At 40.8% G+C, this 17,075-nt stretch overlaps 1 protein-coding gene across 3 annotated transcripts in view; it reads left to right on the forward strand.

Moving 5' to 3' along the window:
- The window catches only part of SLAIN1 (SLAIN motif family member 1), a 61,160-nt gene extending 44,922 nt beyond the window's left edge, over positions 1 to 16,238 (forward strand). For all 3 annotated transcript variants that reach the window (XM_015061832.3, XM_027065066.2, XM_027065067.2), the window contains 4 exons: positions 1,032 to 1,373; positions 7,783 to 7,938; positions 13,156 to 13,438; positions 15,150 to 16,238. In XM_015061832.3, the coding sequence (XP_014917318.2) occupies positions 1,032 to 1,373; positions 7,783 to 7,938; positions 13,156 to 13,438; positions 15,150 to 15,225 (857 nt within the window). In that variant the 3' untranslated portion in view covers positions 15,226 to 16,238. The remainder of the gene's footprint in view (positions 1 to 1,031; positions 1,374 to 7,782; positions 7,939 to 13,155; positions 13,439 to 15,149) is intronic.
- The last annotated feature ends 837 nt before the right edge of the window (positions 16,239 to 17,075 follow it).

Here is a 17,075-nt window from a genome sequence, read left to right on the forward strand (position 1 = left end):
AGAGATCATTAGCGGTGGGACAATGTATCAGTGGCTCTGCAGGAAAGTTAACAAATCTAGGAGTGAACTACCACAAGGTATTAAAGGCACAATAAGATGTAGATCACAGAACTGGGCTAGGCTTGGTTTGGAGTTTTATCTTTTCAGGTCAACATAAGTAGAAACAGCCAAGTATCATTTCATTCAAGCACGACAACTTCCTGTTTTCAAAATTAGCCAAGGCTACTATGAGAAACATGGTAATACTTATGGAGAGTTTGATAAGATCCATTCAGAGGGAGAAAGTGATTGTTTTATGTTGTTATTTAGGAATAGTAAAATAACAGTAACGCTTTATGAAAATATATGACTAGACAATTAATGTGAGTTTCAGAAGTTAGTCAGGGAGAGACTACTTTAAAAAAATTGTGGTATTGACCGTGAGATGAAAGGAATAACTAGAAACTTCCAGTTTGACTATTTTTAGTTGGTTTTCATTTAGGATAACCCAAAACTATTGAAGAGATGAAGTGTCTGTGTGCTTTGAAAAAGATAATATTAGTAACAAATAGAACAGAGAGGTGACCTTGTTAGAAAATATTTGTACCCCAGGTTTTGAACTTTGCTTTGACTTTGAAAGCTGGGGTGGGGAGCAGGAGGAATACCCCCTGGACAGAGATTGGATTATTTGAATTGTCTAACTTATAACATACTGTTTGTAATGATGATGAATAGCTTTTCCTGAGTATCTCTCCAGATTTCTTAAGGGATCATTTGGGGAAATTGACAGACACTGATTGATGAACTGTAGCAGTGTATTTCTTCTTCATTGGAATTGGGGCAATTTTTTTGCACAACAGGATAGTCTAATCTTAGACATCTGTTTGGTAGGTAAATGTATCTGTTTTCTTGGGACGTAACAAACTATGAACAAGATAGTGGCCTTCATTTGAATTATTTGACAGAAATTTTTTTCTGATGCTTAACTGCAACTTAATTTTTGCTGGATTGAGATGTCTCATGAGGTGATACTGTTTCTTGTTCTGTCATAGGTCTCAGGCAAGATTATGCGTCCACTTCAGCATCTGTGTCCAGACATAGTTCCAGTGTGTCACTGAATTCAGGAAAAAAAGGGACATGTAGTGATCAAGAATATGATCGATTCAGTCTGGAGGACGAGGAAGAATTTGACCATTTGCCACCACCTCAGCCTCGTCTTCCAAGGTGTTCGCCTTTCCAAAGAGGAATTCCCCATTCACAGACTTTCTCCAGCATTCGGGATTGTAGGAGGAGCCCCAGTTCCCAGTATTTTCCTTCAAATAATTACCAGCAGCAACAGTATTATTCACCTCAAGCCCAAACTCCAGATCAGCAACCAAATAGGACCAATGGAGGTAGGTTATATGTGTCCTTTGGTATTTAGTGTGCTTTGATCTTTCATATAGGGCCAAGAAATGGTTTTAATGTCAGTATAAATAATTGCTAAATGTTTCCCAGATTTATTAAGTATATCTTCAAGAACTTACCAGTATGGTCTGAGTTGAAATCTAAAATTGACCAGTTTCTGATCACGTGTCCCAGACTGACAGACGTACAGCTTCAAGAAAACCACCACGATGTGGCCAGCACAGGATGAGTCATGCATATGGGGCATCTTTATGTGGTTGCTAGTTCAGAGGCAGGGCGGGCAGGTGGTGCTGGCTGAGTTCACAGTGGAGCTCCGTGGAGCCCATCGCGCTGAGCGGTGTCTCCTTTCCTCTCCCGCCACCTCAGTCCCGCACTGCCTGCTCCTGTCATGCGATAACGGATGGGAAGCATGGATGGTGATGCTTGTGCACATCCCGATTTAGGACAAGTTTGGATGTGTCTTTCCCTCTGACATCTAGAAGTAAGATCTGTGTACCAGGAGGGATACGGAGGCTGATACTTGGCGTGGTAACAGGAAGTTGATCTGCCCCAGCGTCACTGTCAACGTGGTGGGTCAGAGTATGTGTCATTCTCTTGTGTGTTTTTTCCTTTCTCCATATTCACTGTTAGTCTTACTTCCCCAATCCAGGAGGTACAGTCCTTGACCTCCAACAGACTAGGGAGAACAATCATGTAATATTCTAAGCCTGCTATGATTTTGTACCAATGACCGGTCAGATTTCACATGCAAATCCTGTATAATATGGAGAAATAAACCGTATTTATAATTACAGCTCTTACTTATTACATAGCACCATTTCTCAAAGCTGGGCCCAGGAGTGGTGAAGCAGCCTATTTAAAAGGACTGCAGGGCCAAATACAAATTGTATTCATGATCACCTGTTACCATGTTTTTTGTTTTTACCTTCTCTTCTTCTGTACTTGTATCATTCGTGCTAATTGAGAGATCCTTTGAAACTATTGAACATTTCAGTCATAATTTCTCTTCTAGTATTTCTAGATACCAAATTTAAAAGGAAAAAAAGTGGCAGCTAAGGCATGTCGTAGTAACTAATTTATTAATGCTCTTAATGCCAGAAAAGCGGTGTATTCCATGTGCGTCATGAAAGTCTGCCTCGCTTTGAAATCGAGGAAAAGGACGCCTCGAGTTGTTGCTCTGATGGTTGTCAGGTGTCTTAAAACATCGTATCCTAGTTGCCCAGCAGACGCTGGCCCCGCTGCTTGCTCCGTGTTGCCAGCGGATTGTTGTCTTCCCTTAGAAGAGGGGTTTCACCTTACACCGAGCACCACGATGAAAAGGATCGGTTTCCCTGGACCTGCGCTGTGATGACTCCCATAAGGAAAGCAGAGGCACCCCACAGCTTAGCGTCCAACAGTGGCAGTTTCATTTTTCCTAAAAGGCCTGGGCTCCATGCGCAAAGGAAAATCGAATACGACCACGGTTTTCTGGACTGGACTTGTGGCCGATTAACTTGGGGGTTGAGAGTGCAGGCTCTGGAGTCCAGTCTTGTCCCACCACTTCCGTCTTTCACAGGTCCCTCGGGTCTCCATACACGTTGCTTTCTTTGGCTATTAAAATGTGGGCAAATAATACCTCTTTCTCGGAAAACTTAGGCATAATTTCACATCAAATCATCTGGTACACACTCTTCCAACCTAAGGAACAAACGAAATAATGACCCTTGCACTGCCTGGATGAAAAGTGCTGGGAAAGTAAATAACGACTGACTGTCTCCCCTCCCACCCTCATTTTAAAAAAATGTGACTCAGATAACTGACCCTTCATTTGTTACCATGGAATGTCAGTTGAACAAAATTGTGAAATAAGAGTGGCAGCTTTGAAACCAGGCCATCATATTTTTTCTAAATTCCTAAAATAATATGGATAGGAGAGAATAAATTAGCGATCCATTTAAAATGACTAAAGGGGCACCTGGGTGGCTAAGCCGGTTAAGTGTCCAACTCTTGGCTTCGGCTCAGGTCATGACCTCTTGGCTTGGTGCTTTCAAGCCCTGCATCTGGCTCTGTGTTGGCAGCGAGGGGCAGCTTGGGATTCTCTCTCCCTCCCTCCCTCCCTCTCTGCTCCTCCCCCACTCATGCTATCTCTGTCTCTCTCAAATCAACTTTAAAAACTAAATAAAAATGACTAACAAGAAGTCACCAGTGCATATTTATGTTTATTGCTTTCGTAGCTCCAGCGCTGCCTAGGTTCAGAAAAGAGGGCTCTTAAAATTTATGGGATCAGGGTGCCTGGGTGGCTCAGTCGGTTGAGCACCATGAGACTTCGGCTGAGGTCATGATCTTGCAGTTGTGAGTTCGAGCCCTGCATCAGGCTGTGTGCTGACAGCTCAGAGCCTGGAGCCTACTTCAGATTTTGTGTCTCCCTCTCTCTCTGCCCCTCCCTCGCTCATGCTCTGTCCTCCTCTCTCTCAAGAATAAATAAAACATTAAAAAAAAATTTAAAAAACAGTTATGGGACTATTTACAGGGGTTATAAAATTAAAAGCATATTTGGAATAGTTTTCCAGATGTGAACAATGACTAACTCTTGTAGGAACTTTTTAGGGTATGGCAGGGGTTGTCTGTGGCATGAGGTTAGCACTGTTAGCCCCGGGCCCTCCCTTGTACCCTGTACTGATTGGAAGGCTAGATCTGATTGGTGGGTAACCACATGTCCCCTTTATTTCTGAATACTCTTGAGTCTTTGTTTCCTAGAGTGGTAACTCTTGCTGCTGCTTGAGAAATAATAACATGAGAAGACTCCCTTGAATTCTTTCCTCTGTCTGTTCCTCCAGCTTTCCCTGCTGCACCTCAGTCCTTGAGTGCAAATTGCTGATTTCTTGTGAAGATAGAAATAGAATGTTATTTTTGATTCCTTGAACACTAGAGCATATATGGTCATTAATGTGATCCACATTGTTTGACAGGAAGAGTGTACCTCATTTCCAGATGGTCCCTGACATCGCTTGTAGATGGGAGCTTCACCCAGAGGAGAAGTGTTCTAGATATTGACACTCGGAAGCGTTTACTTTTAAGAGCGTATTTCAGATTTAAAGCTTTGTGAGACTGACTTGCTGCTTACAGGAATAAAGATTGGTTTCTAAAAACAGATACATCTAGATTAATAGAGATTAAAAACACGACAACCACATCTAATGTGTGAACCTTGACTGATCGTGGTTTAGGGGGAAATGCTTACGAAGGACATTCTTGATGGGAAAATTTTGTATGTGGATTATTAAAACCTATTGTTAATTTGTTTACATGGAATGAAAGTATTGTGATTGTACAGAATTTTCTTATTCTTTGGCCCTACCTAAGATTTCAAAGTGCCCGGGTACCTTTAGGTTTAAAATTTAAAAGAAATTGTGGCAGTGGGAAGGTCATAGTGACTAATTTATTATTGAAGCTCAAAATACCAGGAAGAAAATGTATTCCATGTGCTTAATGGAAGTCATGACATCATATTAAAACTGAGGGAGAAGGCATTAGTGTTCACATGTCCAGAGATCTGCAGCTTTTATGTGGCTTCACAGCAAACAATTATGTATATATGTGGAGATGAATTAATTATGGCAAAATGAGAACAACTAGCATATCTAGGTGGAAAACATGCAGATACGACACTGCTTTTCAACACTTCTGTAGATATGAAAACTTTTTCAACTTTTTAAGATTTATTTATTTTTGAGAGACACAGAGCAAGTGAGTTGGAGAGGGGCAGAACGAGAGAGATAGAATCCCAAGCAGACTCCTCACTGTCAGCGCGGAGCCCAATGCGGGGCTCGAACTCACGAACCGTGAGATCATGACCTGAGCAGAAACCAAGAGTCGGACGCTTAACCAACTGAGCCACCCAGATGCCGCTATGAACACTTTTATAGTAAACAGTTTGGAAACTTAGAAATGTAGAAACTCAATTCATATTCTAAATGGTAGCATATAATTCTTCCCTTGTGCTCCCTGCAGCTTAAATATATATAGTCAAAGTAATTTAGTCTTGCATTAATAGAAGCTCGCTTTTCATCCAGTTAGTGTGATGTTCAAAAGATCTGGATGTAGACGCTAAGACCAGTCCCATCTCCCTTATTTCTCCTACCACACACCGTCTGCCAACATACACATAAATAACGTGTGCTGAATGTATTAAATGCCTGCTGCCTGGGGTTAGGAACTTTAACAAGAATTTAGGAATATGAAACCTGTGGTTGTGCAAAATGGGCCTCAAGGAGATATGGAGGAAAATGGTCAAGAAAACTAACAGTCAGTGGCAGTATTTGAGCATTATTAACTCTAGAAATACGTACCGGGAATAAGGATGTGTTGTGGGAGTGGAAATACCTCCGCTAGGAGATAGACAGAAAAAGTTAGCGAGGTCGACATAATCTTTTTGGTCTCCTCATAGCGCTCTTTACACTTTCTTATTTTACTTTCTTATGCTTATTATGTAAGTATACTTATTATACTTGTTTGCTTTTCTGTCTTTTCCCTAGACTCCCGCAGAGAGGCAAAAATTGCTGGGCAGGGCTCCAGTGACTGGGTAGAAGTAATGTGAAACAAGCAGTGCAAAGGAGGGGGGAGAAGATGAGTTTGGTTTTGTCCTTGGACACATTTTGGATTAGTGTTCAAGGATATCATTTGTTTTCCAATTTAGCTTGAAAGAAAGTGACCACAAACTTGAGTGCCCTGGTATGTGTCTGTTGGTGTTTTAGGGCATATACCAATAAAAATAAAAATATCTTGGAGAGTAGGGGGTGCATGAACAGCATGAGATAGTACCATGGTTTGTAGTCCTGCAGAGTTCCAAATGTTTCAAATGTTATTTTTCTATATAATTTGTTCCATTTGGGAAAAATAAGATTTAACGTTAAATTTTAGATTTTCTCTTTGGGATGGATAATGGAAACAAGATTGAGAAGACCTGGTTTAGACTATAAACTCAGAGTCAGGGACTGGACCTGTGGTACAGTGTGGTCCCCCCGGCATCTTCTGGGGTGCCTGGCATTTAGTATATACGTGGTAAATTCCTGTGCCCTTTTTCATTCGGTCACTCCACAGAGTGCTTGTGCTCTTGGGAGACTAGAGCAGGCTGTGTGGGAGAGGAGGCCGAGGAACCGGGTAGGGGGCCTGGGGACCAGTTAGGAGGATTTTGTAAAAATGTGAGTGATGAACAATGAGGTCCGAACCAGATGTAGTGGATGATACATTAACTATTAGGCAGAACTGACAGGACGTGGGAGCCGGGGGTATAGAAGGGAGGTGCGTCTGAGGAGATGGCCCCAATTTCCGGATTAGAGGACTTGCTGGGCAGGGAGGGTGCAGCCAGCTGGTCTGAGTAAGTGTGGAAGGTGCGTGTGTGAAGGGGAGGAAGAAGTGAATCCGGTTTTGTACTTGAATGGTTTTGGCTTAGCGTTCAAATATATCTTTTGTTTTCTGAGCTTGAGCGACCTGTTAGGGGAACTTCAGTTTAGGGACAGTGTGTCTTGTGGTCCTGTGCTGAATTCACAGCTCAGGAGCACGGGGAATCTGTGGGCGACTCTCTGCTGCCCTCTTGTGGCAGCATGTGCTCAGCCAGGACAATGAAATGGAAGCGTTCTCTTTTCTGGTCTCAAGAGGTTTAGTGGCTTACTCATAGTTAAAACTTTCCAGAAGTTAATGTAGTCATGTTGGTGTGATGAGTGGGTATCTCAGAACATGTCAAGTTAGGATTTTAATAATTTTTCCCCATTTTTCTATGCTAGCAAGAGATACAGTAGGTGTTAGTTTGGTTCTTTTTTTTTTTTTTAATTACTATGCAATAATTTCTAGTGTCTTTTAAAACTAAGTGGCTGTTAAGATTATTCTCTAACGTCACTTTGATACAAATTTATCCATTTGTATACAAATAGCTAATTGATTAGCTAATTCCTACTTATTTTTTATAGAACACATTTTTTTATTTTTTATTTTTTAAATTTTTTTTAACGTTTATTTATTTTTGAGACAGAGAGAGACAGAGCATGAACGGGGGAGGGTCAGAGAGAGGGAGACACAGAATCTGAAACAGGCTCCAGGCTCCAAGCTGTCAGCACAGAGCCCAACGCGGGGCTCGAACTCACGGACCGCGAGATCTTGACCTGAGCCAAAGTCAGACGCTTAACCGACGGAGCCACCCAGGCGCCCCAGAACACATTTTTTTTAAACAGTTGCTTGGTAGAGCCTTTCTTGGAGATACTAAGTGTGCTTTCTATACAGAAGGTTAATTCTATGGTAGCTTGTTATAGTTCATAACACACATAATTTTTATGTTATTGAGTATAATATTTATATTTATTTTTGAAAGCTCCTATTTTAACTGGCATAAACTTATGATTTTCGACTGAAATTCTTTTCTAGACAAGCTCCGAAGAAGTATGCCTAATCTAGCTCGGATGCCAAGTACAACTGCTGTTAGTAGCAATGCAAGTTCTCCAGTCGCCGTGAGAAACAGTCAGAGTTTTGACTCAAGTTTGCATGGAGCTGGGAACGGGATTTCAAGAATACAGTCTTGCAGTAAGTGTGACAATTTGTAATTCGTTAGTAATTTTTAGTTGTAATACAGTTAGAAAACTATCTAACTATTTCATTTTTTTTTTTTCTTTTGCGAACATGGCAGGAAACTTTTCTCCTTGTGACTTTTTTTTTTTAACTTCACCATTACAATTGAGTGGTATTTTCATCAGTGCATATGTTATCAATTAATAATTAGTAAATTATGTTTAATCCTCTAAACCCAAGGATAGCAGTAGAGGCACTACACGATGATTAATTTGTTTGCTTGTCGTATGAACAAAAATAACCTCTTTCCTTGCAGATCTGCTGCTTTCTAACTATCTCTGCTTGATCCCTTTTCTCTGAAGAAAGCATATTTGTTCAGTCTTGCTCTTACCTTTGTGTTTTTTTTCACCTTAGTGTTATCTTAGCTTTGTTTCTCTCAAAATGAAGTTATATTTTAGCGTGCAAAGTAGTACTTACCTGCTCCCTTTCAGCTTACCACACAGTCTGTCATTCATTCTCTGGATGTTTTACCCAGCAGTGAGCCATGCAATGAGTGTGAAATCTTGTATTCATATGTTTTTATTTTGTGTGGGGATGTGGTGGTTCCAGAGCCCCCCTCCATTCCCGCTCGTGCTGTTTACGTGAGTAGTTGGGGTTAAGTCCGACACTGATCCCTGGGAGGCAGACTCACGGTCACAGTCCCAGTGTTGGTACCCAAACGTAGGAGGCCTGACGAATGTTCAGAGTGTGCTGGCCAAGTCATCAACCAGGGTGGTCTGAAGCCCTTCTACCTCAGATCCATTTTGGGGGTTCACGTGGCATTTGCCCCACATGAGACGGTTTTTCATTTCTTATTGTCTTAGTTGCTAAAGACAAATTGACAACATTTACCGTGCACAAGGAACTGTGCTAACCGGTTTATAGCTATTGTCTTACTTGGTTCTGCTAACAACCCTATGAGGTCGTTTCTGTCCTCGTTCCCATTTTGCATTTTGAGAAAACAGATAAAGGAACAGTTTGCACCAGGCCATGCAGGTGAAGGAATAGAGGCAGAAGCTTGTTCTGATCACCCCAGAGTTTACGCTGATCTTTCCCTTCTTTATGCAGCTTGTTGCTGTTTACCTTTGTCCTACAGCCCAGACACATACCCTTTGAAAAGGCTCTGTTGATGACCCTAACAGACTTCCCCATAAACCCCCAAAACATATCTAGAATGGATTAGATTTTTGGTGCTTACCTTTTTCAGTGTGTCATATTTTATGGTCTTTATCTTCCATACTAGATTATCAGCTTAGCTGATTTTCTGTGCCTAGCACCTGGCACGCTGCCTGGTATATAATGAGTTCGCAGTAAACGTTTGAATGAATGAGTAGACGAATGCCATAGGGCTGTATCAGATTAGGGCTTAATCTGTTAATATTGGAATTAATGGCTTGTGTAAAGACACGGAAGACGACCTGTGAAATTTGTTAATGGTGGGAAACAGAGCTACTAATTTCATGTCAGGCAGCTAGGACAATAGGCCAGATGAGATCATGATGAAATTTAACTGAGATTAGTACACAGTTCTATACTTGAGTACAAGAGTTGATCGTATTAGTGTAGACTTCAGGAAAATACAGGGTCGTTGTTTTTTTTAATGTTTATTTTTGAGAGAGCGCGTGAGTGGGGCAGGGGCAGAGACAGCAGGGACAGAGGATCTGAAGCGGGCTCTGTGTTGACAGACCGTACCGAGCCTGATGGTAGGGCTCAAACTCCTGAACCATGAAATCATGGCCTGAGGTGAAGTTGATGCTCAACTGACTAAGCCACTCAGTCACTGTATTATAGTTTTTATAGTAGCAAATGTAGTAATGATTAGGAATTTTTGTTAACTCTGACTCTGTGTGGCTTAATAGTGTGATTTGAGTGCCGGAAGAACATATGTAGCCCAAAATGGAATGCACACAACAAAGAATGGCCAGTTATGGTCAAAGTGCTCAAAAAATTATGGGAATATAGAGCATAGAAAACAACTTGAAGAAGTTCCCAGCGACCAAGTCAGTGACAGTTGAAGCCACAGAAAAAAATAATTGTGAAGGATTATAACCAACAGAATAACCACAGGTCCATATGTAATGGACTAAATACATAAATTGAGAAGGGAAAATTCTTTACAGGAGAATTCCAATTCATCAATGTAAAAAAATAAGGTAGAAAAATCGGTGTTTGAAAGTCAAACATAATAATGAGAGAAGAAAAATCCTTTGGAGCACTGATGTGCAATATGTCGGTCATATGCTTCTTTCAAATCTTAGGATTCTGTTCTCATTTACTTTTTTTTTTTTAATTTTTTTTTAACATTTATTTACTTTTGAGACAGAGAGAGACAGAGCATGAATGGGGGAGGGTCAGAGAGAGAGAGGGAGACACAGAATCTGAAACAGGCTCCAGGCTCTGAGCAGTCAGCACAGAGCCCGACGCGGGGCTCGAACTCACGGACCGCGAGATCGTGACCTGAGCCGAAGTCGGACGCTTAACCGACTAAGCCACCCAGGCGCCCCATCATTTACTTTCATTTGTAAGCATTCTAAGTGATTATTCTTTATACGTTCTAAGTTTATACCCTGACGATTCCTAGTTCTGGACCATTTTACTTTGGAAAACACAGAGGTAAGATAATGTTGGAAAGGCAGCATGATACAGAAGGAAGAACACAGGATTTGCAGTAAAACAATCTGAGTTTGGGTCTTAATCATATGCTCTTGGATAAGTTATATGTCCATTCTGATTCTTATTTATAAAATTAGGATTATGTCTGTTTAACTCTCATCATTTTTTCTTCTTTTAAAATACTCAAGGGGTTGTCTGTTTTGTTTATGTATTAGGAGAGTTCATAGGATGATTTTCCTGAGTAACTTGTGTAATTTCATTTCAAATGATATTGATTGGGATGTCATTGAGTCTGTAGATAAATTTTAGGAGAATTGGTATCTTCATAATATTCTTCTATTTCATTAGTATGGAACATCTCTTCATTTAGATCTTCCTCACATCTCTCAGGCTAAGTGTTCATGGCTTTCTGAAAGGAAGTTTTAATGCATCATAGTGAAATTTATTCTTAAGTGTTTTTTCAAACTTTAGTTTCTACTTTGCTGGTGTTTAGAAATAGTTGATTTTTGCATTTGATGTTGTATTCAGTGACTGTTTAACTTCATTTATCGTGATGATGGTAGAATTCAGAATATATCTTATATAATGAGCGCATATGAACACTGACACACATATTCTAGAAGGTTCACAAATCCCAAACTGGAATAACCCAGCCTTTCGTCACTAGGCAGACAGATTGTGACATTCATACAATTGAGTACTGCATAGCGGTGCAAACATGGCTGAATGTCAAAAACATGATGTTGAGTGAAAGAAGCCAGAGGACATACTGTATAATTCCATTTATTTGAAGTTCAGGGTAGGAATAACCCATCTGTGGTGATAAAGTGAGAATAACTGTTACTGTTGTGGGAAGAGGCATGTGAGCCTTCCGGGGTGCAGATCACTTCCATGGCCTGGAGTGACTGGTGGTGACACAAGTGTGTTCACTTTGAAAATTGAGTACTAGACTTAAGATTTATGCACTTTATGTATGTTTTTCAAAAGAAATTGAGGCAAATTCACATACTGAATTTTTAAATTTAGGCTTTTTTTTTTTCCGAGCTGTTTTAGGCTTACACCGAAATTAGAAGTACAGAGCTCCCATACATCCCTGCACATCCCCTCCTTTCCTGGTTTTCTGCTAACATCTCTCATTAGTATGGTACATTCATTATACCTGATGAGCCAATATATTGACATATTCATTGTCAAAAGCTTACCTAACTAAGGAATGGTAGAATTGGTGGGAAAGGAACTTAGAGATTGTCAACCAACAGAAATTTTACTGTGTCACAAAAACTTGGTTGGATCAAACTATAGCAGAATCTTGCATAGAACCTTTTTTTTTTTTTTTAATTTGAGTTTATTGAGAGAGAGAGAAAGCACACACGAGAACAGGCAGAGTGAGAATCCCAAGCACTCTTGGGGCTCAAGAGTGGGGCTCAAACTCACAAACTGAGATCATGACTTGATCTGAAATTGAGTTGGACACTTAATTGACTGAGCCATGCAGGTACTTTGAATTGAGCGTGATGAATATGTGTCATCAGCATTCCTATGTATAGATTTCACCTCGGATGCACTTAACATGAAACTGATTTTTTAAGGAAATCATTCAATAGGCATTAAATAAAACCATGGATTTTTTTTTGTTTTTCTCCCTTTCTGTTTTTATTTCAAAAAGATACTGTATAAGAAAAGATACTGTATATTTTATGGTTAAGTTCAAAATCAGTTAAACTGTTTTAGAAAATGGTGCATCCATGTTTAACTGAATTGCAAATATTAGGCAGCAAAGGCTAAAATAGTTTGTAAAAACAGGCAGAGTTGTATGTGTAAGTTTTCATTAAATCTGTGATTCAGTTTTTTCCCCTTGGAGAAAAGGACTCTACAGTTTAAACTTTCTGCCAAACAGTTCATTGTTTCACGTGAAATGGTACGCACCGTTGGGCGTGTAAGTATATTGATGAAATTTTTAAGAGTTCTTACCCAGAGAGTTCCCTTCACTTTACAGATTTTGCTGTTATCAAGATAGTATCACTTGGTGAGTGGTTACTAAGTGTCGGGTGCCATTGTAAGGCTGTATGTGGATTAACTCATTTACTCTTCCCACCAACTCTAGGAGATAAGATAGGTAAATGTCATTATGATAATATTCAATCTGTAATAAGCTGTTTGGACCTACTGAGGCCAATAGGTACACCTGTCTTTATTTCACAGCTATTAATTGTCCCCTTGTTTTGTTTTCGTGAAACCATCCCCAGAGCACCCATCAAGAAAATCCTCATATCTTCCAAGCAAAGAAACTGTCCCGTGAGAACTCAGGGATGATTCCATTTGTTAAAGGAAAGGAAGTCGGTGTTAGATCTGGCTTTTGAATATAGTTAGGTGCCCAGAAATGTTGCTGATTGACAGGATAGGAGACTGTTGTCAAGAGCGAGAATTTTCTAGTGCTAAGTGCTGTCTGGAACCCGTATTTCATTTATTTCTCTCTTTATATTCCCTTTCCGACCCTATTTGTTGTGGATATAAGGCGCATTTCCTCAGTTGGACAGCAGTACAGGTTTTCCCTCACATCTCTGTCGTCTCCTCTTCTAGTTCCATCCCCGGGACAGCTTCAGCACAGAATCCACAGCGTGGGCCATTTCCCAGTGTCCGTCCGACAGCCTCTGAAAGCCACAGCCTACGTGAGCCCCACCGTTCAAGGCAGCAGCAGCATGCCTGTATCCAACAGCCTGCAGTTATATTCCAGCACGGGGATCCCCGCGCCAAACAAAGCTGCGGCTTCTGGGATAATGGGCCGCAGTGCTCTTCCGAGACCTTCACTGGCAATAAATGGGAGTAACCTGCCTCGAAGCAAAATTGCACAGCCTGTTAGAAGGTAGGAACCTTTGTTCATTTGTCTCCATCACCTCTTTCGCAGTTTGAAATTGGAGACTGCTGGGGAACCATCCTCACTCTTCCTGTCTCTGACGTGCTGCCCTTTATGGCCTGGTGTGTGGCCTCCTTCCTCTGGAAAGTGATGGGGTTGGGAGGGGTGGTCCCTTGTGTGGTCAGGTCTTCCCTTCCTCCCTCATCACTTCACTCCTGATGCATTATTGGCTTTTGTTTTAATTTACCAGGTAAGCTCCATCTCCAGAGCTTTTGTGTATTTTCCTTTCTTCAGCTTATTTGTACAGCCTATCCCCACCCCCGCCTGACCATAGGACTTCACCCACATGAACGCTGTCCACAAGTGCAACTCCACTGACCGTTGTAACTCCTCTTTCTTACCCTCCTTCTCCATTTTCCCCCCAGAGCCTGTATCCGCAGCTGAGGGACTGTAGATTCTACCTCCTCATTAGTTTGTGGTCTGTCCCCTCTAGAACATAAATTGCGTGGGGTGGGGGGGAAAGGAGTGTTCACTACTCTAAATCCCCAATGCCAAGAACTATGTCTAGCACAGGATAGAACTGCAAATACTTCTGAAGCAATAATTTATCAAAATAAGCAAATCTCAGGCACATGCACACCCTTGCCCACACTCATGCTTTCAAAAGCACCTTAGTGATACTAAGCCGGGGTTAGCTTATGTTGGTAAGTGTAGTATGGTCCAGGTAGGATTTTTTTATTCTTGAAAATTCCAGATTAGTTGCAAGGCACATATTAGACAAGCTCATGGTCACGATGTACCCTTCTTGAACTGGAGATCTTGGAGTCATCAGCAGGATTCCATGGGTCAACAGGATTCCACGGAGGTGGGTTGAGGATAATTTGGAAGATGAGACTATGGAGGCAGTAACCACAGACAGCTTCCCCAAGAAGTGAGGCTGTTGAGAGGGCCGGACCATAGTGACAGGATGAAAAGGGATGCACCAGTAAGCAGTTTTTCCTTCTTTGTTGTCAGGACGTGTAAGTAGTCTTTATTTTTCAATTAGAAGTGTTAGTTTCTGACTTTTTGATCTGAGCCCCTATCAAAAAAAACACGTGAAAGTAAACAAAAGTGAATGCCAGAATCCTACTACCCAGCTAGGAAGCGTTTGGTTGCAAACTTCATAAATTCTGGCTTATTCTGCCCCGGTAAGTGCAGATCTGTGTTTACCGTCACATTTGATGTATACAGGCTATTGTGCCACCTCCAAACTAAGCCTCTGTGAAGGTTGTCACTGCCAGACTATAGGAGAGGTTTCCCCAGAGTTAGGCAGAAACTGGGTGGGATTCATTTTAGATTCTTTGCCAGTGTGATAGGCAGATCCTGATCTGGAAGGTGGAAAATTTCTTCTTGGTAATTTGCTATCTGCATTCAAGGAAGCAACTTTATTTTTAGACAGAGTTTATCTTTTTCTCTCTGATTTTAAGCTATTCTTTATCCTCAGTGGACATTGGTCGTTTTTCACTTCTGTTGCAACTCCTGCACCCACAGCACACATGGCAGTGTGCCGCGAACGGGGTTTCCAGCCGGGGAGCACGGTGCGAAGGTCGGGTGCGTGAAACCCAGGGCGCGCTTGGGAAGGTGCTAGTGAGTTGTCCCTGGTGGGGTGGAGAACGGATGAGAGCGAGCGCTGGGACTCCTGGCAGCATTAACGGTCTGTTTCCTCGTCTCATCCCTTCAGTTTCCTTCAGCCTCCAAAGCCTCTGTCTTCACTCAGCACGCTGAGGGATGGAAACTGGAGAGACGGTTGCTACTGACGCTGTCTCGCGTACCCTTGAAGAATGGGAAAGACGTGGAAATGAGGGTTGAGTTACCTAGCTGGCTAGGTAACCGTGAACGTCGGGATATTCTTTCCCTTTTGCATTTTAACATATTCACTGCATTGTTTTCCAATGGACCAAGCGCCAGAGACTAATTATTGCACTTAATATTTGCCTGAGATAATACTGCAACGTTCTCAAATCCACGGTTGCAGTATTGTGACACTTAGATCTAGGAAGTTTTTGTAGAACTGCTATGTACCTGAATACTTTTTGAGAGAATTGAGATGTATCAATAATGCTTTCTTTGCCATGAGTTTTTTAAAGTAACTTGTTCTATTTACTTACGTGTTCTAAACATCTTCCCGTTACATGTTCTGTATTTTAATACATTGCATATTTACAACTAGGTTCTATAATTTATGCTTTGAAATTTACTTTTTTATAGTTTACAGGAATTTTATTTTTTGTGCCTATTTCTTTTTACACCTATGTGAACCACTATGGAACAACTTAAATTTTGTGCCATAAAAATATTTTTGTGGTAAGGTACTATTTTTTTAGCTCTAGGGATATATCAGCAAAAATCCACCATACAATTTGAAAGACCTAATTTTATGTTGAATGAGCACAACATAAGCTGAAGCATTGCAAGGAGATAGCCAGACAGCAGTTAGATGGTCTTGTCTTTTTCATTGTTAATTTATTGTCCTACGTGGGTTTCAGATTTATAAAGGCATCACAGGCTCATTGCACTTAATACCTGCAATGTTTGCTACTGTACCACAATTGATTTTCAATACTTTATTACAGAGGATGAGAAACTGTAATGTTTTATTAACAATGCTTCTGGAAATGAATGCATTTTAAAGCAAATAAATCTTTTTGATAGACCTTTTACAAAACCCATTTGCACTAATGAATGCTTTCTTATGGTATATGACTTAATATTTGTTACTGTGTACATTGCTCTTTTGGAATGTTCCGAAATAAAGACTATTTCAGCAATACCAGGTCACGCATGAATGTGCAGCATAAGCAGTATAAATACCATTTCTGTGTTTCACGATAATTGTGAAAGCAGTCATTGTCGCTGTGTATCTCGCACACAGCATTTAGATCTGAGGCAGGTAGGCAGAATACTTACACTTGTGAAAATTATTCCTCTAGAATGCTCCTGATAAGAAATGGGAGGTTTTGGGTCTCAGGCCATCAAAATTCAAGTAGCCTCTGGCCCAGAAATACATATATGGATGAACGCTGTCCACAGAGATTAATATTTTCCAGGGGTTGAATTTGAAATACTGTCTCAGTATCAGCAAAATCTTATTATACACTATATCTGGTAGACGTTGGAAAACTTTTCACCTCAAGGTACTAGGGAAAGTTTAGGCGAAGGTTTTAATGGTAAGTTTTAAAATAGAAACTTCTATATAATCCCATCTAGAATGGCATTTAATTAACCTGCAAGGTAAATGAAACGTGAGCCTAGTGGAGGGGAGATACCAAAGGGGGGGGGGGGAGTTATGTTTCTTGAGCACTCCTTTGGTGAGGAAAACTGTTCTAGAGACTTCACATTCGTTTGTCTATCCCAGATCACCTACTGTTCTTACAAGATAAAGATCCGAGCCCCAGATAGCACATTAACCTCATATAAACATCTAGCTCCTAGTGAAGCTGACTTACAAATCCGGGTTTAGCTGATCTCAAAAATCTGTTTTACCGCTGTGCTCTTTCTATGAGCAGATATCGTTAATACATCTTTAAAAAATGGGTTCATATTCTGAGGAAATTAAAGGATTAAATCATTTGTAGGACAAATATATCTATTCAAAAAAGTCTGTTTA

The sequence above is a fragment of the Acinonyx jubatus genome, chromosome A1 (genome assembly GCF_027475565.1).
Source record: "Acinonyx jubatus isolate Ajub_Pintada_27869175 chromosome A1, VMU_Ajub_asm_v1.0, whole genome shotgun sequence".
NCBI lineage: Eukaryota > Metazoa > Chordata > Mammalia > Carnivora > Felidae > Acinonyx > Acinonyx jubatus.